The sequence below is a fragment of the Mesoplodon mirus genome (assembly GCF_964341445.2).
Source record: "Mesoplodon mirus genome assembly, chromosome: 19".
NCBI classification, from domain to species: domain Eukaryota; kingdom Metazoa; phylum Chordata; class Mammalia; order Artiodactyla; family Ziphiidae; genus Mesoplodon; species Mesoplodon mirus.
Window position 1 is genome coordinate 12,496,086 of NC_138995.1, and position 22,072 is coordinate 12,518,157.

General features: G+C 41.0%; 1 protein-coding gene across 1 annotated transcript in view; it reads left to right on the forward strand.

Moving 5' to 3' along the window:
• CFDP1 (craniofacial development protein 1) overlaps positions 1 to 22,072 on the forward strand; it is a 138,183-nt gene that overhangs the window by 18,435 nt on the left and 97,676 nt on the right. The window contains exon 5 of the mRNA XM_082608096.1: positions 12,882 to 13,001. Within this exon, the coding sequence (XP_082464222.1) occupies positions 12,882 to 13,001 (120 nt within the window). The remainder of the gene's footprint in view (positions 1 to 12,881; positions 13,002 to 22,072) is intronic.

Genomic DNA, 22,072 nt, shown 5'->3' on the forward strand with positions numbered 1-22,072 from the left:
CATCACATCATTAACACTGATTATTGGTGGCAATAAGTTAGACTACTTAGGCAATATGTGTCAGAATTCTCCATTGCAAAGACACCCTTTTCCCATATAATCATTTTAGGGATCCATTAAATAAATCTTTTTTTTTTTTTTTTTTTTTTGCGGTACACGGGCCTCTCACTCTTGTGGCCTCTCCCATTGTGGAGCACAGGCTCTGGACACGCAGGCTCAGCAGCCATGGCTCACGGGCCCAGCCTCTCCGCAGCATGTGGGATCTTCCCGGACCGGGGCACGAACCCGTGTCCCCTGCATCGGCAGGCGGACTCTCAACCACTGCGCCACCAGGGAAGCCCCATTAAATAAATCTTGATGATGTGAATTAAGAATGTATTTTGCTGGGCTTCCCTGGTGGCACAGTGGTTAAGAAGCCGCCTGCCAATGCAGGGGACACGGGTTCGAGCCCTGGTCTGGGAAGATCCCACACGCCGCGGAGCATCTAAGCCCGTGCGCCACAACTACTGAGCCTGAGCTCTAGAGCCTTCAAGCCACAGCTACTGAAGCCCACGTGCCTAGAGCCCATGCTCTGCAACAAGAGAAGCCACCGCAATGAGAAGCCCGCGCACAGCAACGAAGACCCAATGCAGCCATAAATAGATAAATAAATAAATAAATAAATTTTTATAAATAAAAGGGAAATCTCTTAAAAAAAAAGAATGTATTTTGTTGCCAGAAATCATACTGGGAACTATTGAGCTATCCAACAGAGATTAGTAGAACACTGATAGTGAACCGAAGTCCTACAAAAATAATACAGAAAGTGTTTAGTATACCGTTGGGAATATAGGTTTTAAAATTTTGGAAATTTTTCTTGGCTCGCATTATTTCCCATGTGTCATATAGGATATCTAAGAAAGATTTATTATAACTTTACCATTGACTTTACATAGAGAGTAATAAGAAAAGCTGGCGAATAACTGTTGTTATGGTAAATCATTAAATTTCCTGATCAAATTAAATTTTGTGGATTTATTAATATTTATAAATATAGTTGACTGACACAAATTTTCTATTTTTCTATTTTTAAAATTTTCTGTTTCATTTTTTTTTAAAGCAAATGGATGATTTTAAATACTGGATGAGTATTCAGAGAACCTGCTGTTTCTGTCATTTGTCAGAAGAGGGCAGCACCATGTCTATCAAAAAAACAGCAGTATGAATAAAGAAACACTTTTTCCCATAAATATACACACTCATGCACATATATTTTATACTCAAAAGTAATATATGCTTATTACTTTAAACACATACGTGCAGAGATATATAACGTGAGAAGTGAAAGTTCTGTGTAACGCTTTCCTTCTAAAAAAAACCAAAAATTCTGTTAATAATTGTCATGTTGGCAGGATTTTTTTAAGAACTTCAATTATTTATACTTAAATTTAGATATTATAAGGAACCCTCATGTAGGAACTTGGAGGTCCTGAATTTTGACAACCAGATGCAAAGCTGGTAAATGGATTTGAGCATATCTTTTAATCTCTTGATGTCATTATTCTGCTTTTCCTTTTTGTCTTTGTATCAAGTTAAGAAATGTGAGAAAGAGCTACTGATGACTAGGAGGAATTTGTAAGTATAAGCATAAGGTAGTGTTAGCACAAAGTTAGTCTTTTGGGTTTTTTCTAATTATGTTTTAATTGTTAAATTTAGGATTTTTACCTTTTTGTTTTGGTTTTCTCCCACTTGAAAAATGTGTAGCTTATTAACCTTGGTGAATGAGGAAATACAGTATTTTTTATCCTTCCCTATCATGTAACCAGCTGAGCCAGTTAGCTCAGAATTTCCTAAATGATTCACCTTTTGGAAGAGGCCAGTCATGGAAAGTTTCTGCCTAAATAAAGACTTTTCAGGAAGTTCTGATTAAGTGAAAATGAAGTTAAGATGGAATTCCTTCTGCTAGCGCTTGAATTAACTGTTGCTAATGATGGGCCTTTTCCTGTCAGGGTTCCCTCTTGTACATTAGGAGTGGTCTATAATTTAACTGTTCTCCTACTTGAAGATATTTTGATAGCGAATCCCACCCCATCCCCTCCGTCTGCATCTAGGTCAACGCCTGACTTGCAGGATCTTAGTTGCCTGAACAGGGATTGAACCCACTCCCCGGCAGTGAAAGCACCGAGTCCTAACCACTGGACTGCCAGGGAATTCCTGCGAATCTGTTCTTATTGCTTGTTAAAAGTGGAGTTCTTCTAGGCGTATTTTCAATATACAGTAATCTGCTTATTTTTACTTTGTGTCATTTATCAAAGTCCCTGAGAGAAATATTCCAGTTTAAAGAACTTGTTTCCTAGTGAATATGAATAAGACTTTAAAAATTTTATTTATTTATTTATTTATTTTATTTTTGGCTGCATTGGGTCTTCATTGCTGCACATGGGCTTCCTCTGGTCACAGTGAGCAGGGGCTACTCTTCGTTGTGGCGCGCAGGCTTCTCACTGTGATGGCTTCTCTTGTTGTGGAGCACGGGCTCTAGGGGCGCGGCTTCAGTAGTTGGGGCTCATGGGCTCTATAGAGCGCAGGCTCAGTAGTTGTGGCGCTTGGGCTTAGTTGCTCCGCGGCATGTGGGATCTTCCTGGACCAGGGCTTGAACCCATGTCCCCTGCATTGGCAGGAGGATTCTTAACCACTGCGCCACCAGGGAAGTCCATGAATAAGACTTTGACAGTAAGAAATTAATAGAGATATCCCCACAACTTATACTTTTTTCCATGCTTCCTTTATGCCGCTTACTATATATCATGTTTTGTTATAATTTGTTTTCGTGGTTGGCTGTCCTGATGGACTGTGAGCCGGTCAGGGCAGAGACCATGTCATATCTTTTTATATGTCTCATGTTCAACACAGTGCCTGCATCTAGGTTGCTTTTCAGAAAATGTCCACTGAATTGTCTTAGGTTGCTGGTAGAAAAGTTTTGTTAGTACTGTGGTAAAGCAAGTAAACAAAACATACTTTGCATAAAGTCTTCTTTTACTTTCCCTATGATTTGGGCTACTTGATCTTGATCTTCTCTCATCACCAGCATTCTAAAGTTTCATAATGATGTGCCTTTTTGTAGATCTTTTTAAATTGCTGGGTCATGGGAGTTCCCTGGTGGCCTAGTGGTTAGGATTCAGCACTGTCACTGCTGTGGCCTGCATTCGGTCCGTGGCCGGGGAACTGAGATCCTGCAAGCCGTGCGGTATGGCCAAAATATTTTTACAAATAAATAAATAAAATAAATTGCTGGGTCACGTATCCTGTGGAACAGTCATTTTGTGGAAACCTCTAGGAAATTTTTCTTTTTGTTCATAACTTCCCATATTTTCTTATTCTGAAATTCCTATTAGTTAAATTGATGTAATAATAAGGCTCTGCTAGGCTATGCTGGGGTAACAAATAAACCCAGAAAGTCTGTAGCACAACACATATTTATTTCTTACTGGTACACAGTCCAACACAGGTTGGGTAGCCCTATATCTTACAGCTCAGCCGTCTGAAACATGTAGGAAACACATAGCCTTTGAGGTTGCTGTGGCAAAGGAAGAGTGAATAGATACATCTTCATTTAATTTGTCTGTTTCGAGAATGAGACTTTAGCCCTGCCATCTGAGTCTGGAACTTATGTGATTTTCATTTCTCCGCCGAGTAATGGGTTCTGGGTTGGGTAGGGGTCAGTAGCCTGTGGTATAAGGTAGAGAAGGGGATCTGGGACCTAGACGCTCCTGATACAAACTTTCAACTAGTTTTAGCCCCACTCCTCTCCCCGACCTTCAAAGTTTCCTGGTATCTCAATTTACTGAGCCTTTCTAGGATACTGCTTGCTTGTTGGCCATTTCACATGGCTACCAGCTTGAGAGATTAGAGCAAACAAAGACCTAAGTCAACTTTTACTTGTGTGTTTGCTTTCTACCTTCAAAAAGTTTGATTGACATCTCTCTCCTATTATACCTGTTCTTATCCTTGTGTAGTTCTGCCTTTGTAAATTTGTTTACCACTGTTTGGCAGGGTTTTGGTAGGGAGTAAAGTTCAAACCGCCATTTCCAAGTGGAAGTTTCCACTTGTTCTTCATAAGCTATCTCAGGTCTGCCCCAGATTCTACCCAGGGCAAGGAGATTTAAAGCAACTTTCTAGGCCAGTACTCTGGGACTCTGCATTAAGCCTCAGGTTTGGATGTAGATTTATTTTGGTTGTCTGTATAGCAGTGTAAGGAATCACCCCAAAATTCAGCAGCTTAAGACAGTTGTTTTATTGTAATTTCTCGTAGTTCTGGATGGCTGGACTCAGATAGATGGATCTTTTTTTTTTTTAATAACAAATTTAATCAGTTATACATATACATATGTTTCCATATCCCCTCCCTTTTGCGTCTCCCTCCCACCCTCCCTATCCCACCCCTCCAGGCGGTCACAAAGCACCGAGCTGATCTCCCTGTGCTATGCGGCTGCTTCCCACTAGCTATCTACCTTACATTTGGTAGTGTATATATGTCCATGCCGCTCTTTCACTTTGTCACAGCTTACCCTTCCCCCTCCCCATATCCTCAAGTCCATTCTCTAGTAGGTCTGTGTCTTTATTCCTGTCTTACCCCTATGTTCTTCATGACATTTTTTTTTCTTAAATTCCATATATATGTGTTAGCATACAGTATTTGTCTTTCTCTTTCTGACTTACTTCACTCTGTATGACAGACCCTAGGTCTATCCACCTCATTACAAATAGCTCAATTTCATTTCTTTTTATGGCTGAGTAATATTCCATTGTATATATGTGCCACGTCTTCTTTATCCATTCATCCGATGATGGACACTTAGGTTGTTTCCATCTCCGGGCTATTGTAAATAGGGCTGCTATGAACATTTTGGTACATGTCTCTTTTTGAATTCTGGTTTTCTCAGGGTATATGCCCAGTAGTGGGATTGCTGGGTCATATGGTAGTTCTATCTGTAGTTTTTTAAGGAACCTCCATACCGTTCTCCATAGCGGCTGTACCAATTCACATTCCCACCAGCAGTGCAAGAGTGTTCCCTTTTTTCCACACCCTCTCCAGCATTTATTGTTTCTAGATTTTTTGATGATGGCCATTCTGACCGGTGTGAGATGGTATCTCATTGTAGTTTTGATTTGCATTTCTCTAATGAGTAAAGATGTTGAGCATCCTTTCATGTGTTTGTTGGCAGTCTGTATATCTTCTGTGGAGAAATGTCTATTTAGGTCTTCTGCCCATTTTTGGATTGGGTTGTTTGTTTTTTTGTTATTGAGCTGCATGAGCTGCTTATAAATTTTGGAGATTAATCCTTTGTCAGTTGCTTCATTTGCAAATATTTTCTCCCATTCTGAGGGTTGTCTTTTGGTCTTGTTTATGGTTTCCTTTGCTGTGCAAAAGCTTTTAAGTTTCATTAGGTCCCATGTGTTTATTTTTGTCTTTATTTCCATTTCTCTAGGAGGTGGGTCAAAAAGGATCTTGCTGTGATTTATGTCATAGAGTGTTCTGCCTATGTTTTCCTCTAAGAGTTTGATAGTGTCTGGCCTTACATTTAGGTCTTTAATCCATTTTGAGCTTATTTTTGTGTATGGTGTTAGGGAGTGATCTAATCTCATACTTTTACATGTCCCTATCCAGTTTTCCCAGCACCACTTATTGAAGAGACTGTCCTTTCTCCACTGTACATTCCTGCCTCCTTTATCAAAGATAAGGTGACCATATGTCCGTGGGTTTAACTCTGGGCTTTCTATCCTGTTCCATTGATCTATCTTTCTGTTTTTGTGCCAGTACCATACTGTCTTGATTACTGTAGCTTTGTAGTATAGTCTGAAGTCAGGGAGCCTGATTCCTCCAGCTCCATTTTTCGTTCTCAAGATTGCTTTGGCTATTCGGGGTCTTTTGTGTTTCCATACAAATTGTGAAATTTTTTGTTCTAGTTCTGTGAAAAATGCCAGTGGTAGTTTGATAGGGATTGCATTGAATCTGTAGATTGCTTTGGGTAGTAGAGTCATTTTCACAATGTTGATTCTTCCAATCCAAGAACATGGTACATCTCTCCATCTATTTGTATCATCTTTAATTTCTTTCATCAGTGTCTTATAATTTTCTGCATACAGGTCTTTTGTCTCCTTAGGTAGGTTTATTCCTAGATATTTTATTCTTTTTGTTGCAATGGTAAATGGGAGTGTTTCCTTGATTTCACTTTCAGATTTTTCATCATTAGTATATAGGAATGCCAGAGATTTCTGTGCATTAATTTTGTATCCTGCAACTTTACCAAATTCATTGATTAACTCTAGTAGTTTTCTGGTAGCATCTTTAGGATTCTCTATGTATAGTATCATGTCATCTGCAAACAGTGACAGCTTTACTTCTTCTTTTCCAATTTGGATTCCTTTTATTTCCTTTTCTTCTCTGATTGCTGTGGCTAAAACTTCCAAAACTAGGTTGAATAAGTGTGGTGAGAGTGGGCAACCTTGTCTTGTTCCTGATCTTAGTGGAAATGGTTTCAGTTTTTCACCATTGAGGACGATGCTGGCTGTGGGTTTGTCATATATGGCCTTTATTATGTTGAGGAAAGTTCCCTCTATGCCTACTTTCTGCAGGGTTTTTATCATAAATGGATGTTGAATTTTGTCAAAAGCTTTCTCTGCATCTATTGAGATGATATATGGTTTTTCTCCTGCAATTTGTTAATATGGTGTATCACGTTGATTGATTTGTGTATATTGAAGAATCCTTGCATTCCTGGAATAAACCCCACTTGATCATGGTGTATGATCCTTTTAATGTGCTGTTGGATTCTGTTTGCTAGTATTTTGTTGAGGATTTTTGCATCTATGTTCATCAGTGATATTGGCCTGTAGTTTTCTTTCTTTGTGACATCCTTGTCTGGTTTTGGTATCAAGGTGATGGTGGCCTCGTAGAATGAGTTTGGGAGTGTTCCTCCCTCTGCTATATTTTGGAAGAGTTTGAGAAGGATAGGTGTTAGCTCTTCTCTAAATGCTTGATAGAATTCGCCTGTGAAGCCATCTGGTCCTGGGCTTTTGTTTGTTGGAAGATTTTTTATCACAGTTTCAATTTCAGTGCTTGTGATTGGTCTGTTCATATTTTCTATTTCTTCCTGATTCAGTCTTGGCAGGTTGTGCATTTCTAAGAATTTGTCCATTTCTTCCAGGTTGTCCATTTTATTGGCATAGAGTTGCTTATAGTAATCTCTCCTGATCTTTTGTATTTCTGCAGTGTCAGTTGTTACTTCTCCTTTTTCATTTCTAATTCTATTGATTTGAGTCTTCTCCCTTTTTTTCTTGATGAGTCTGGCTAATGGTTTATCAATTTTGTTTATCTTCTCAAAGAACCAGCTTTTAGTTCTATTGATCTTTGCTATCGTTTCCTTCATTTCTTTTTCATTTATTTCCGATCTGATTTTTATGATTTCTTTCCTTCTGCTAACTTTGGGATGTTTTTGTTCTTCTTTCTCTAATTGCTTTAGGTGCAAGGTTAGGTTGTTTATTCGAGATGTTTCCTGTTTCTTAAGGTGGGATTGTATTGATATAAACTTCCCTCTTAGAACTGCTTTTGCTGCATCCCAAAGGTTTTGGGTCGTCGTGTCTCCATTGTCATTTGTTTCTAGGTATTTTTTAATTTCCTCTTTGATTTCTTCAGTGATCACTTCGTTATTAAGTAGTGTATTGTTTAGCCTCCATGTGTTTGTATTTTTTACAGCTCTTTTCCTGTAATTGATATCTAGTCTCATAGCATTGTGGTCGGAAAAGATACTTGATACAATTTCAATTTTCTTAAATTTACCAAGGCTTGATTTGTGACCCAAGATATGATCTATCCTGGAGAATGTTCCATGAGCACTTGAGAAAAATGTGTATTCTGTTGTTTTTGGATGGAATGTCCTATAAATATCAACTAAGTCCATCTTGTTTAATGTATCATTTAAAGCTTGTGTTTCCTTATTTATTTTCATTTTGGATGATCTGTCCATTGGTGAAAGTGGGGTGTTAAAGTCCCCTACTATGAGTGTGTTACTGTCGATTTCTCCTTTTATGGCTGTTAGTATTTGCCTTATGTATTGAAGTGCTCCTATGTTTGGTGCATAAATATTTACAATTGTTATATCTTCTTCTTGGATGGATCCCTTGATCATTATGTAGTGTCCTTCTTTGTCTCTTCTAGTAGTCTTTATTTTAAAGTCTATTTTGTCTGATATGAGAATTGCTACTCCAGCTTTCTTTTGGTTTCCATTTGCATGGAATATCTTTTTCCATCCCCTTACTTTCAGTCTGTATGTGTCTCTAGGTCTGAAGTGGGTCTCTTGTAGACAGCATATATATGGGTCTTGTTTTTGTATCCATTCAGCCAATCTGTATCTTTTGGTGGGAGCATTTAGTCCATTTACATTTAAGGTAATTATTGATATGTATGTTCCTGTTCCCATTTTCTTAATTGTTTTGGGTTCGTTATTGTAGGTCTTTTCCTTCTGTTGTGTTTCTTGCCTAGAGAAGTTCCTTTAGCATTTGTTGTAAAGCTGATTTGGTGGTGCTGAACTCTCTCAGCTTTTGCTTGTCTGTAAACGTTTTAATTTCTCCATCAAATCTGAATGAGATCCTTGCTGGGTAGAGTAATCTTGGTTGCAGGTTTTTCTCCTTCATCACTTTAATTATGTCCTGCCACTCCCTTCTGGCTTGTAGAGTTTCTGCTGAGAGATCAGCTGTTATCCTGATGGGGATTCCCTTGTGTGTTATTTGTTGTTTTTGCCTTGCTGCTTTTTTTTTTTTTTTTTTTTGCGGTATGCGGGCGTCTCACTGCTGTGGCCTCTCCCGCTGCGGAGCACAGGCTCCGGATGCGCAGGCCCAGCGGCCATGGCTCACGGGCCCAGCCGCTCCGCGGCATATGGGATCCTCCCAGACCGGGGCACGAACCCGCACCCCCTGCATCGGCAGGCGGACTCTCAACCACTGCGCCACCAGGGAGGCCCCTGCCTTGCTGCTTTTAATATGATTTCTTTGTGTTTAATTTTTGACAGTTTGATTAATATGTGTCTTGGCGTATTTCTCCTTGGATTTATTCTGTATGGGACTCTCTGTGCCTCCTGGACTTGATTAACTATTTCCTTTCCCATATTAGGGAAGTTTTCAACTATAATCTCTTCAAATATTTTCTCAGTCCCTTTCTTTTTCTCTTCTTCTTCTGGAACCCCTATAATTCGAATGTTGGTGCGTTTAATGTTGTCCCAGAGGTCTCTGAGACTGTCCTCTGTTCTTTTCATTCTTTTTTCTTTATTTTGCTCTGCAGCAGTTATTTCCACTATTTTATCTTCCACCTCACTTATCCGTTCTTCTGCCTCAGTTATTCTGCTATTGATCCCATCTAGAGTATTTTTTATTTCATGTATTGTGTTTTTAATCGATGCTTGATTCATCTTTAGTTCTTCTAGGTCCTTGTTAACTGTTTCTTGCATTTTGTCTATTCTATTTCCAAGATTTTGGATCATGGAAATAGAATCTTGGATCATCTTTACCATCATTATTCTGAATTCTTTTTCAGGTAGACTGCCTATTACCTCTTCATTTGTTAGATCTGGTGGGTTTTTATCTTGCTCCTTCTCCTGCTGTGTGTTTTTGTCTTCTCATTTTGCTTATGTTACTGTGTTTGGGGTCTCCTTTTTGCAGGCTGCAGGTTCGTAGTTCCCGTTGTTTTTGGTGTCTGTCCCCAGTGGCTAAGGTTGGTTTAGTGGGTTGTGTAGGCTTCCTGGTGGAGGGGACTAGTGCCTGTGTTCTGGTGGATGAGGCTGGATCTTGTCTTTCTGGTGGGCAGGTCCACGTCTGGTGGTGTGTTTTGGGGTGTCTGCAGACTTTTTATGAGTTTAGGCCACCTTTCTGCTAATGGGTGGCGTTGTGTTCCTGTCTTGCTAGTTGTTTGGCTTAGGGTGTCCAGCACTGTAGCTTGCTGGTCGTTGAGTGAAGCTGGGTGCTGGTGTTGAGATGGAGATCTCTGGAAGATTTTTGCCGTTTGATGTTATGTGGAGCTGGGAGGTCTCTTGTGGACCAGTGTCCTGAAGTTGGCTCTCCCACCTCAGAGGCACAGCACTGACTCCGGGCTCCTCAATTTGGGATGATGTGTTGTCTATTCATGTATTCCACAGATGCAGGGTACATCAAGTTGATTGTGGAGCTTTAATCCGCTGCTTCTAGATAGATGGATCTTGTGCAGAGCCTCTCATGCAGTTGTAGTTAGTGGCTGGGTCTGGGGCCAGTTTGAAAGTTTTATTTACTCCCATGTCTGGTGCCTGGGCCAGGAAGAAACGCCTGAGGTCTGGAACGGGCTCCTTAGGTATCTCTCTCTCAGTGGTATTCCCATGTGTTCTCTCCGGCATGGCGGCTTCGGGGCAGCCAGACTTCTTGTGTGGTAACTTGGGGTTTCAGAGGTACATTCTTGAGAGAGAGCCACCTGGAAGCTCTGTCACCTTTTCTCAGTGAGCCTTATAAGTCATGTAGTGCCCCTTCCACTGAATCTTGTGAGTCGAGGCAGCCACAAAGGCCCACCCAGTTTCAAGGGGGGTGACATGTACTCTCCCTTTCATTGGGGTAGTGTCAGGTTCTGGAAGTGCATGGAGGTTGGGAAATTTGTGGCAACCATCTTCTGGAAATAGAATTTACTGAAGGGCTCTCTCTAGCATTGCTACTTAATCTCTAGATGAGAAAAAGTAACTTAACCCCTTAGATAGCAGTGTTCTGACTCATGAAATGTAAATGTATTAGCGGCTGCTACAGAAATGCTACAGACCATCCCAAAACACAGTGGTGTACACCAATAAGAATTTATTTGTTGAACATGTGTTTCTGGATATCTGGGGTTCAGCTAATCTAGGCTGGTCTCCAAGCTGTTTGTTGGGTTCAGATCTGCAGCATGTGTCTTTCAGCCATCTTAGACCAGCAGCTCCCTGAGGCATACTGTTCTTGTGGCTAAAGAGAGGAACTCAAGGGGCAAGTGAAACAGCACAAATACATTTAAAGCTTCTTCTCCTGTCAAATCAGCTAACATCTCATTGACTGTTGAAGCAAGTCATGTATCCAAGCTCAGCATCAGTAGGGTAGGGGAGTATCTTCTTGGTCCACAGGGAAGGTGTGAATATTTGCTGAATGGTGGTCTAATCTATCATATAAATTCTTCCTCTTGTTTTTGATTCTTGACTTAGTGCTCAGAGGTTTACTTAGGAGAATAGAGGGACACACAAATTAAGCCCAATACAGAGTAGGACCAGATTTGGGGGGACCTTGATTTGGGGGGTTCAGCAGTTTGTATTTGATCCTCTGAGTAATAGTGAGCCATCATAAGAAATTGAGTAGGGGAGTAACAGAGTGTTCGTTTGTTTGTTTGAAGTCATCCTTCAAGATTAAGGTAGTCTTTGCCAGTGAATATTCTTAATATAAAACTCTCAACCTCTTATTTTGTGCCACTTGTGTGGGTGACACAGTACTGAGTGCAGGAGTGAGATGGTTCTTAAAGAGAAAATTTGGTTCTGGTCCTAAGAAGCCTAGAAGGAAGAAGAGAAAAGATAGAGACTTCTATTCCTGCAAATCTGGAATTTATAGGATTCGTCTGTCATTATGCTGAATGACCTGTTTGAACACTCATGATGACACAGTGACCATAATCTTGGACCCTCCGACAGACAGATTGGCATTTAAACAAAATTCCTCAAATGTTTTTATTGACTTGGCAAACCCAGGCCGGCATTAGGCATTTCCCTTCTTTATCTGAAATTTCAGGCACCATTAATACTTTTATTTGATCCTTTAGGACTCTGTTTGTTTGTTTGTTTGTTTGTTTTGGAGAATTACGTTTTATTTGACGGACTTGATGAGGACTTAAGCCTGGAAGACAGCCTCTCAGATGGCTCTGAGGGACTGCTCTGCAGAGGTCAGGGAGGAGCCAGGATATATAGGAGTTTTTGCAAACCAGGTAGTAGGAACATCTAAAGATTATTGTTATTTAAAGAAAAACAGGGACTTCCTGGTGAGGACTCCGTTTTGTTTTTTTTTTTTTTTTTTTTTTCTTTTTGCGGTATGCGGGCCTCTCACTGTTGTGGCCTCTCCCGTTGCGGAGCACAGGCTCCGGATGCGCAGGCCCAGCGGCCATGGCTCACGGGCCCAGCCGCTCCGCGGCATATGGGATCCTCCCAGACCGGGGCACGAACCCGTATCCCCCGCATCGGCAGGCGGACTCTCAACCACTGCGCCACCAGGGAGGCCCAGGACTCCGTTTTATTGAGGGCATTTTTTCCAGATTTGAAACTGGACGGGATTCTCAATCGTGTCGCTTTCTTCCACTCTTAAATCACTGCCTATTTGGCTGGTTTTAAGGAATTTTGTTTCATCTTTGGGTTGTTAGGTATAGAACAGGAGCCTTCTTTAGTATTCCCAATTGTTTATACTGTTGCTTTTCTCCTTGAAATAATGCCAGTGTTTTTCTCCCAAATACTCCATCTCCGCATTCCAACTTTTACTTAAGTGTGAGCGCTAATCTGCGTGTGAGGTGCAGTGGAAGAGCGCTTTTCAGCCTTCACATCGGTGACCCACATGGACTGTGATTCAGTGGTTACTGTCATGCTGACAGAAGTAATGGAGGGGATTTGAGAGACATCAGACTTACATATGCTGTTGTTTCATTTGTTAAATTAATAAGGGGAAAATGTCTTTACCTAGAACTGTTACAATACACTTTAATCATAAAGCTCAGCAGCCAGAATTTACAGAAAGCCCAGTGGGTTTTTCCTTGTTGTTATTTATGCCCTTTTCTTAGATTTTGTTTCTTTCTTTTTATTCTTCTTGTAAACTTGGTGTCTCCTTCCTTGGTACAGGGTGACTAAGGAAGTGGATGCTACATCTAAAGAAGCCAAATCCTTCTTCAAGCAAAATGAGAAAGAAAAACCCCAGGCTGATGTCCCTTCACCTCTGCCGTCACTTCCTGCCGGGTCAGGGTGAGTAGTCTAGTCTCAGGTCCAGGTGTACCTGGCACGTTGGAGACGCTGTTTTCAGTACAAGGACACCCTTTACCTGTAGCTCTCATGACTCCTTTCCTGAGAGAAGGAATTCTGCTGCTGTTGTGCCTTTGCTGAAATATTTGCCAAAACGGGGGAGGCAGAGGAAAATTAGCCATAGGCTTCTTGTTTGATTCTGAAAAAAGTCCTGATATACAGTGTTGGCCACAGAGCTGAACACATAGTAGACTTTACATTTAAAAAATAATTTTTTTTTAAAGCATGACATTTATTTATTTGTTTATTTATTTATTTTTGGTTGCGTTGGGTCTTTGTTGCTGCGCACAGGCTTTCTCTAGTTGCGGTGAGCGGGGGCTACTCTTCGTTGCGGTGCTCGGGGCTTCTCATTGCCGTGGCTTCTCTTCTGGCGGAGCATGGGCTCTAGGCACCCGGGCTTCGGTAGTTGTGGCACACGGGCTCTGTAGTTGTGGCTCGCTGGCTCTAGAGCGCAGGCTCAGTAGTTGTGGCACATGGGCTTAGTTGCTCTGCAGCATGTGGGATCCTCCCAGACCAGGGCTTGAACCTGTGTCCCCTACATTGGCAGGCAGATTCTTAACCACTGTGCCACCAGGGAAGTCCCTAAAAAATAATTTTTGAACGAAAATATCAGCAGATCATCAGAACTTGTAATAAAGATTTGGGTTGAGTACTTGCTTCCACCCCCAAAGACCTCATAGGAACAGAAAAAGGTCAAAGCTGACTTACAAATAATTTTGTTAACACATCATCAAGAACTTAATAGTTTTTCTCCCTTTATATTTTCCATACTACATGGGTTATTTTTAGCTGAAGACTAGAATTCTTTCTTTTCAGGAAATAAAAATTCCTTTCTTCTTAACCTGTATGTAAGATGGAAAGCATCACAGTAAGTATGAGGAACCAGGGCACTAGCCTGCAGAGAAGTGAACATGGACCACACCCGTTGTAACACTGATCACCTGCTGATTCCTGAGGGTGAGCTCTCTGTCCTTGAGGTGTTTGGGGTAGAACAAGTCATCTCTAGGGGCTTCGCTGATCCTTAAGTCAGTTTGTTGCTTCATCCTTTCCTCCCAAAACAGTGAAGTTTTGTTCTGTGCTTTTACATTAAAAAAAAAAATCATTGGTTTTCCTGTCAGGTTACGAGCTTTTATAGGACAGGCCTTTCTCATCTTTGCAGCCCTGGCTCCAAACAACACTATGTTACGCTGGTGTGCATTTACCCAAAAGCAAACCCTGAGACAAAGGTTTGCATGCAAGTCATTAGTGTGGGAGGTGATTCCAGGAAGCCTGAGCAGGGAAGTGAAAAGGTGTGGGAAGGTAGCCAGTGCAGGGTGTATTTTCCAGCCGCTGCTGGTAGTGGCTGCTACTCAGTCCTGCTAGTGGACTTGGCAAGGGCAAGGAGGCTGGGATATTTATCCTCCAACTCCCATCTGTGCTGGCTCAGCTGCTTCCATGACGCTCAGGCCATGAGCTGCAGGTGTTTGCAGTGACGCTGCTCTCAGGGTGTCATTGCGGTGAGTGCAGGGACGTGTGGATGGCCTGTGTCCACATCTGCTCCATACTTTTTATCTGCTTCTTAATCCAAGCATTTCTCTCCCACTGGAGCAACTAGGTGGCAGAAGTCATGTAGTAGTTACACAGGAACCTGAGAAGGAAAAGGATTTGAGTGCTTGCTCCCACAGTGGAAATTAGGTAAACACCGAGGAAGGCATCTGTGAGAGAAACAGAGTAATGTGAACAGAGTTCTCCAGACTGACCCTCTTAATACTCTAGGCTAGTACTTTTCAAGCTGTGGTTTGCAATCATCATTTAAGAGAAATGAAATAGAATAAATGTCATAGTACATCATGTGGTAAGAATAAATATTGTTTTCACAAAATCTTTATTTCAGTGTGGGTTTTGTTTGTTTTCGGTTGTGCCCGCGGCTTGCAGTATCTTAGTTCCCTGACCAGGGATCGAACCCGGGCCCCCAGCAGTGAAAGCACCGGGTCCTAACCACTGGACTGCCAGGGAATTCCCTATTTCAGTTATAAAAGTGCTTGTACAGGGTGACAAAATAAAGTATAGTTTTTCTGAGGGCTGAGATTAAAAAATATGAGGCTCTTGGCTGAAGCAACATGCTTTTAGCCTTCTAATCATTATATTGTTTGAAAGGGATTTTCTTCATACCAGTGACTTTCAAACTTTATTGACTGCAACTCACAATAAAGAATACATTTTACATTATGACTTAGTATACCCATAAATACCGGTATGTTAAAAAATGAAATAAAAATTTGGTGAGGGCTTCCCTGGTGGCGCAGTGGTTGAGAGTCTGCCTGCCGATGCAGGGGACACGGGTTCGTGCCCCAGTCTGGGAGGATCCCACATGCCACGGAGCGGCTGGGCCTGTGAGCCATGGCCACTGAGCCTGCGCGTCCGGAGCCTGTGCTCCGCAACGGGAGAGGCCATAGCAGTGAGAGGCCTGCGTACCACACACACACAAAAAAAAAAAATTTGGTGAAATTTACCTTTACTGTGTATGGTGAACTCTTCTATTTTATTTCCATTATTATGTAATTATTATGTGTAGTATGTGTCACTTAAAAAAATGTTATGACCCATTGAATTAATTTCACAATCTGTTACAACCTGAATTTGATAAATACTGCTCTAGACTACTTACAGAAGTAGCCTTTTGCAGGCTTGTCTTTGTGTTACCAGGCTTGTATCTGGTATTATTAAACAGTGTCTCTTGGCATTTATTGGAAGTGTTACTGTAAATTAAGTACTAGATTAAGTACTGGATAGAAATAAAGGCAGAGTTTCTTCTGCCTTAGGTTTCTAGCGTAGTTAGTTTCAACTAGCATAATTTTTACTTCCGGCTTCCTTGGGTGTTTCTTAAAATAATCCCTATTAATGCTTAGAGATTCTACTTGGAAATAATGTGTTTCAGAAAACACTGTTACCACAGTTATGAAGATAACCAGAGGAGGGAGAAGTAGTAGCTTGGCAGGGTCACCTTGTTTAAGTCACTAAGTCACTCATGGAAATCTCACTGTATTCTGTATTCATGCCTTCTTTTCTTAGAAAGAGCTAATAGCCTTTAGAAGATAAGAAATCTGCTATGATGATGTCTGTATTAGGGGAACCCAGCAGGAAACAGATGGCATCCTCAAATTAGGATACCTTGAGGCGAGTTTAATAACTCACAAAGTAATGAAAAACCACAGGGAGAGGGACAGTATGGTATCTCTGGGCCTAGTAATAATGAGGCTCTATCACCAACCCTAGACCTGAAGGGGCAAGACAGGGAGCAGTTTATGGCAGTGAAGATAGGGAGGGTCTCCTGTCAGGAGCTGAGAACTTCACTTGAGTGATGGACCATCTGGGGGGAAGCCAGGGGAATAAATATCCAAATATTCCATTCCTCCCTTCATCCCATCTCTTGCTAGGGCACTCCATTGGCCACTGAGGCTTATGAAAGAAAAAATTATCCTGGTACTTGTTAAAATGGTAAGGAAGACTTATTCAGGATTATTGCAGTAGTTGTTAATGACTATCACAATAGGGGGGAAGATCAGACTTAACTTTGAATACAGCAAAGACAGCTGGGGAGTTATAGCCAGGGAACAGAATTGGGGGTGGGAGGATGATCAGTGGATGGAACAGTGCTGAGGGGAGACATGAGAAGTAGGGAGATTCTTTTTTTTTTTTTTTTTTTTTTTTTTTTTTTTTTTTTTTTTGCGGTACGCGGGCCTCTCACCGTCGCGGCCTCTCCCGCTGCGGAGCACAGGCTCCGGACGCGCAGGCTCAGCGGCCATGGCTCATGGGCCCAGCCACTCCGCGGCATGTGGAATCTTCCCAGACCGGGGCACGAGCCCGTGTCCCTTGCATTGGCAGGCGGACTCTCAACCACTGCGCCACCAGGGAAGCCCAGAGATTCTTGCTGAACTGACCTAACAGGGTTCTAACTGAAGGCAGGCCAAGGAATTATACATCAGAGGTGGCAAATGAAGAACTTGATCATATGTCGAGAGTGATCAGACATGAGTGGGCAGTTTTGTTTAAACTGATTTAGCAGGATTCTTGCTGAAACTGAGCTATGCAGGCCCATCAAGGATGGGGCCAAGATTGAGGCTTAGGCGAGAAGAGGTCTCAAAGGAGCCTGACTAAGGTTGGATAAAGAAGAGAGTCTTTTGTCCGTACAGGACAGCATCTGGGGCAGAGGGCAGAGTGGAGAAGGACGTAGAGGGAATCTAGAGGGGTCAGCCAATGACATATCTTTTAGTAGATTAATGAACTACTAACTCCTTTATAAAGGGGTAAAGTGAAATTTGAGCAAAATCAGTTTCTTTGAAAGCTATAATGGAACATAACAGATTACAAGGATATGTCTGCCTCAGTAAAAAAGTCCTCACAGTTTGTACATGCGAACGGGGACACATTTAGTTATGATACATGTACCTTGAATTTCTGAATAAATCCAGAAGATGACCTTCAAGGTTGGCATGATCATTTTTCTTAGATTCATCTCAAAAAGCTTCCACAGTTGTAGTTGTGCTTGGGAAAAGACAGGCTCAAGAGGAATTTATTTGATCTGGGGTGTCTAAGTGTACACATTTTATCAGTGCAGACATTACTGTGTGCTGCAGGCTGCACACACATGGTATGCAAAGTTTTCAGGGGAAGAATCTACAGGAAATATCTAATTTATTAAAAGAAAATTATTTTAATGCAGTAAAATATTTTTTCCACAGACTTTTTTCATTTTCATTTTTGGAGTTGCTTTAGTTTATAGAAATTGCCCAGCAGAAACACTTTGTTTATTTTTCTTCTCTCTAAACAGATGTAAGCAATACAGGAAAACCAGAGCAGGAGAGTAAAACATCCTGTCCCATGTCCTTTGCTAGCAAATAAGAATCACAGGAGCAAATGTTTGTAACTGACAATGCATTTCCGCCACATTATTAAAATAGCACACTGCTTTGGCTATAAAAAGCCAAAGTTTATGCTTTGGGTATGGAGTAAACAAAACACCCAATTTCATTAGAGGCCAGAGTCAGAAATGGCAAGAAACTCTACGATTGGTAGAAAAAATCACCATGCTCAGCATAATGTGTCTGAATTCCTGTAGTTCTGTTAGTCTAAGCTCTCGATCCACTTCTCACCCTCCACTCCCCTCCAGCCCTTGCTACCAATACTGTGGGCCACTTGAATCCAGCTTCTACCAGTGTTTGTGGGTGTCTGACTGGTACATTTACTGCTTGCCTTCAACCCAACATTTATTACTTACTTTATTGCAACAGTGGGTGGCCGTTAGTTCCATTCAAGTTTATAATCCTACCCATAAGCGTTAACTTGTTTAATGAAGGGCTTACTGTTTAGTTGCCTCCTTATAGATTGAGAGTGACCTAAAGCAATAAAACCTAAGGGTGAAAAACATCATTTTCCCATGTAATTTTGTCTTGTCTTCTCGGTCTATTGACAAAAAAAAAAAAAAGAGGCTTTATTGTTGAGTCTCAGACAACATCTTGGGTGGTGTCAGTTTAGCAATGTTTGCCCCAAAGATAGAAGAGGTAGAATTCCTCACAGTGTCACACTGAAGGTAGAAGACCTGTTGGTACTCAGTGTATTTGAGCAGTCAGTCCCCAGGACCTTTAATTTGTACAGCAGAGTCTTGCTGTCTGAGCAGTTGATCTGATGTCTTCCAAGCTCCTCGGACATGAGTTAATATGACTTTGTTGGCTTTTAAGTTTCAATATATAGTCTTTTTTATACAGAGATCATTGAGTATTTCACTTAAAGTAACAAAAACCAGGGCTTCCCTGGTGGCGCAGTGGTTAACAATCCACCTGCTAATGCAGGGGACACGGGTTCGAGCCCTGGGCCGGGAAGATCCCACAGGCCGCAGAGCAGCTAAGCCCGTGAGCCATAACTACTGAAGCCCGCATGCCTAGAGCCCGTGCTCCACAACAAGAGGAGCCACCGCAATGAGAAGCCTGCGCCCAGCAACGAAGAGTAGCCCCCGCTCGCTGCAACTAGAGAAAGCCCGCACACAGCAATGAAGACCCAAGGCAGCCAAAACTAAATAAATAAATTCATTAAAAAAAATAATAAATAAAAACACTGATGAACATTGCATACACAGCAGCCCTTTAAAAAAAAAAAAGTAACAAAAACCAGACATAGCCACAGTACTGGGTGGAAATGTTTCTAATTTTTTTTTTTTTGGGGGGGTTCGCGGGCCTCTCACTGTTGTGGCCTCTCCCGTTGCGGAGCACAGGCTCCGGACGCGTAGGCTCAGCGGCCATGCATGGCTCACAGGCCCAGCTGCTCTGCGGCATGTGGGATCTTCCGGGACCGGGGCACGAACCCGTGTCCCCTGCATCAGCAGGTGGACTCTCAACCACTACACCACCAGGGAAGCCCCTCATTCACATCTTGATTTGAAGAGATTGTTCCAGGCCGAGCTAGAAAGTGAAAGAATTATGAATGGAGAGATTAGTGATTATTCCCCGCCCCCCGCCCCCCCGCTTTTTTTTGGAGACTCTTTGACATTTGGATCAAGCAATGTAAGCGTCTAAATGAGATCCCAAACATAGAAAAGTTTTCAAAGTAAGAACATTTTTCATTTGCAGTCACCAGGATGGGATTGAATACCTACAGCAAATACTATGAATTTAGGAATTGTCCCTTTTGGTTTTCAGTGTTGCCCAGAGTTGAACAAATTCTAGTCTTCTTAGAAAATCCTATGAGGAGTTGAACTTTATTACACAGAGCAGCCTTCTTTTTTCCTTTGCTCTTACCCTTGAGTTAAAGTGCCACCAAGTTTCAACAATCTATGAGTTTAAGAGCCAGGTGCCTGTATGTGTTATAAAATTTTAAACTTTTATTTTGCTATATTCCTATACCCTTGGTTGTGCCAACTTTTTCTTGGTGTGAAATAGGTGTCAGGAAAGTGCTTTGGGTGCTTCTTGGTAGTGTAGGGAAGAATGGAAAGAATAGGTAGCTGAAGCGATGACTTTGATAAAGTTTACTCAGTACGATAATAGGAAATTGATTTGGAAATTAGGATATGGAGACATTTATTTAAGGAGAGGATTGTGAGGCTCTAGGAATGAAGTGGAAATATTTTGGTTATAACACGAATTTATTGATTTGCTTTGAGTGCTTTAGTTTGTTTTAGTGTACACTAGAGGGCAGAGTCCCCCTGAAAAGAGAGCTTGTCTTTTGCAAGATCCCAGGAACATGAAGCATCCCTAAGATTTGGTATATAAGTGCTATACATTTTTCTCTAATTAGATTATTCTCTTGGTATGAGATTTCTATGTGTTATACAATTTCTACATCTTTCTTTTATTAGAATTTGTTTTGTTTTAAACTTTACCATTGTGCTTAGAAAGTGGAAGATGATTTTTCTTCTCTCATTTTTTTCCTTGAGATCGAAAAGCTTTTACTGTTGTTGTTTGAATTACAAATAAGAAAGTAAAAACTGACCTGTAGTCCTACCACTTAAATTTTTTTTCAGAAAGAAGGAAGTGAAATTTCCTTGCTACCTGCCTGTTCTTTCATTCCCAGCCCCAGAGGCTAATAATTTTAGCTGGTTATCAGTTATGTTCCAGTCCTTCCCTTACTATGCTAGTATATTGTAATCATATAACATTAAAACAAAAATGGACTCACTCTTCTCCATTAATCTGCAACTTCTATTTTTGCTTAAACAGTCTATCTTGGGCATCTTTCCAGGTCCAGTATAAACATCTACATTTTTTTATGCCTGCATGATATTCTGTTGTGTGAATCTTCTATAATTTGAATAACCATTCCCTTGTTGGTGAACATTTAGTTTTCCAGGTTTTACAGTTACGAATAGTTCCATAATAATCCTTGCACATATTTTTTTTTTTGTTCTCATGCTGTTATTTCTGGAGGACAGATTCTTAGAAGTGGGATTGCTGGCTCCTCAAATGTGTGCACCTTAAATCATAATAAATGCTGCCAAATAGACAAGAACAATTTGAAATCTCTCCAGTGTTACATGAGAGGGAGGGCCCATTTCCACACACCATTACTAGTATTCAGGGTTTCTCCACAATCATTATGTTAACTGAGTCTTCATAACCTGCTGGTTTGCATTGTGGCTTTAAAATTTCCCCTCCTTTGAAAACCTTTACCAAAAACAGATTTTTTTTTCAAGAATTAATCTAGTGCTACATTTTTGTGCATTTGTCAAATGTTAAAGAATTAATTAAGGTTTGGGTATCACCTATAGGTGGTCTCCATATTGTATCAAATCATGAAAGTTAATTAATTCTCAGTCATTTAAAAGTTCAGGTAAAAATCTGAGTTTTATACACTGAGAGCAATCATGAGCCAATTTAGGGACTGTATATTATAGATTCTTTAAAATGCTGTGTGTTATTTCTCTCTTTATGTCCATAGTGTTGGAAGTTACTATCCCCCAATTTTTTTATTTTTTAAACATCTTTATTGGAGTATAACTGCTTTACAATGGTGTGTTAGTTTCTGCCTTATAACAAAGTGAATCAGCTATACATATACATGTATCCCCATGTCCGAAATGTTTTAATGTCAGTAAAGAATGTCATTTGTCCTAAGTATAGCAGTCAGTGATTCTTATATTCTGATCAGTTTTTTTTTTAACATCTTTATTGGAGTATAATTGCTTTACAATGGTGTGTTAGTTTCTGCTTTATAACAAAGTGAATCAGTTATACATATGTTCCCATATCTCTTCCCTCTTACGTCTCCCTCCCTCCCACCCACCCTATCCCACCCCTCTAGGTGGTCACAAAGCACCAAGCTGATCTCCTTGTGCTATGTGGCTACTTCCCACTATCTATCTATTTTACGTTTGGTATGTATGTATGTCCATGCCACTCTCTCACTGTCACAGCTTACCCTTCCCCCTCCCCGTATCCTCAGGTCCATGCTCTAGTAGGTCTGTGTCTTTATTCCCGCCTTACCCCTAGGTTCTTCATGACTTTTTTTTTCCCTTAGATTCCATATATATGTGTTAGCATACGGTA